The 1,998-nt window shown below is 48.0% G+C and overlaps 1 protein-coding gene across 1 annotated transcript; it reads left to right on the top strand.

Moving 5' to 3' along the window:
- Positions 1-422: 422 nt before the first annotated feature.
- LOC108355888 (uncharacterized) lies at positions 423-1,995 on the top strand (the record flags this gene model as incomplete). The annotated part of the gene is made up of 3 exons (XM_017607021.1): positions 423-989; positions 1,059-1,895; positions 1,966-1,995. Coding segments are annotated over 3 exons (1,434 nt in total), but the record flags the coding sequence as incomplete, so codon positions are not given.
- Between the last annotated feature and the right edge of the window lie 3 nt (positions 1,996-1,998).

Below are 1,998 nucleotides of genomic sequence, written 5' to 3'. Positions count from 1 at the left end.
AACTTAATCTCCGCTAAACTTCTAACAAACTAATCTTTTTAGGTGATAGGTTCGGTAGTTGTATCTTAAGCTAATGCGAATTGGCAGGATTTGAAATTCTAATTATCCCGCAGATAAACCAAAAACAGCCAAGATCATATAAGGCAAATGCCGAAAGAGCCGTGAACTTCAATAAAAACTTCCCCGATATCGTTTTCGTTTCATGTACTTCAAACGTGATCTTTCTTCGTCAAGATCGAGACGAATGTTATACCTGTTTGCCAAAGATATTTTTCCACAGTTCGCTTATAATCTAAACATGGTCTTTTACAAGTTCAAATCTATAACTGCAGACATTATATGAATCACCAAGCTATTTTCTTCCACTAAAATAATTTTGACCCACCTCAAACATTACTTTTTAATCCCAACCCAATCTTTTCTGCTTGCAGACCCGCATAACCCACCAAGAAAGTCTCTTACGTTCTATGCAACAGGAGAATTATACGCTGAAACGTAGCATACGTCACTATGAGCGCTGTTTAGACGATGTTATGCGAAAAGTGGTGGACGCCATTGTCGCCGAAGATATACTCCGCGAGGAGGTCACCATGCTTAAGAATCGTGTACGCGACTTGGAAGCGCAAAACGCTGCGCTTTCAGCCAGTCCTGCCAAGGGACGCGACGAAGGTTATTGTACAATGAGCAGTGGGCAGCCGCAGCCGTCGAATGGGCATCTGGAAGATTTGCCAGAAGAGCCGGAGCAATGGCTGTTACCCGCCGAACCGTGTTCGACTGAAATGGAAGACTGGAGCATGTCGCAAGAGGAGTTGCCCGTAGTGACGCTGGACGATGAGCATCAAAACCTGCGCGGCGGGCGTTTGATAACAAACCTCCGGAGGCCAAACGGTGAAAATGATTGGATATGGAACTCGAATGATTTCCTAACTTCTACTACGGCGGAAACGGACTCTGAGTCAGAGGCGATCTCGCAATTGTTGCAACAAAAGGTGAATGAATATGCGTACATGCGTACGACAGGTTCACAAATCTTACACACTACTCTTTCTATTTCACAGATCGTTTACTCCGAAGATGAAGACATTGCGCGCACTGAGTTCACCAACGAGTTCTACAAGCTGGTCGATATACGTTCTGCCTCGGCGCGCAGTCTATTTTCCTACATAGAAGGCGAGACAGACGATGAGGATGACGACGATGAGGATGCAGCGTCCAGGCTGTCTGAACGACGCGTGCGCCTGCGCTGCAAGCCAACGCTAAATGGCAACAGACTGAAAGCGCCCAGCCCAACGCCAAGCGAAGCGGGACGTGCGCAAGTGACCAGCTGCTCATCCAGCGAATCAGACGAACACTCGCCTTGCACGGCGACGCAACACGAACTGAATAGCAGTGTAGTCGAAGGCAGCATCGAAGAGGAGATGGACACACAGTTGTGTGGCAACGAAAGCAGTGATATCGAAATCGAAGACATACAACTAGAACCAGAGGTATTGCACAAGCTAAACGAGCAAGAATGCATTGAAGCAATAATACGCACGGAACTGCGTAGACCCGTAGTAGCTGCAGCGGCAGCGCATCCAATGGTCAAATCTAAATCGATGATGCACAAAACCGAAAGCGAGCTAAATGGTCTCAATGGACTGCTGCGAAACGGTGCAACGGTCGTAAACGGCAACAATGGCAGGCCGCCGCGTGTGGTGCGCAGCGAAAGTGTTGGCGGCAGTCCCAGCAGCAGTGGCAGTAGCGGCGGCAGTGGAGGTAGTGGTATGAGTCGTGGTTCTGTGAGTGCGCACAAATTGCAGCAGCGATCTGTCAACTCTTGGCGCAAAAGCAGCGGTTGGAAGCGCATCGTGACGCCGACGAGTTCGCCCACAGCGCCGTTGTCACCGAAAAAGGTGAGGAAACAGTGCTTTTATTTATTTAACTAAATTGCATTTACTTTTCTGTTTTTTTTTTGTGCCATAGGAAGTGAAAACGGAGATTGTGCGCAACGGTGTC

This window comes from Rhagoletis zephyria, unplaced genomic scaffold, assembly GCF_001687245.7.
Source record: "Rhagoletis zephyria isolate East Lansing unplaced genomic scaffold, Rhagoletis_zephyria_1.1 Rzeph_scaffold_51573, whole genome shotgun sequence".
Taxonomy (NCBI): domain Eukaryota; kingdom Metazoa; phylum Arthropoda; class Insecta; order Diptera; family Tephritidae; genus Rhagoletis; species Rhagoletis zephyria.
This window is presented reverse-complemented; position numbering and strand designations above follow the sequence as displayed.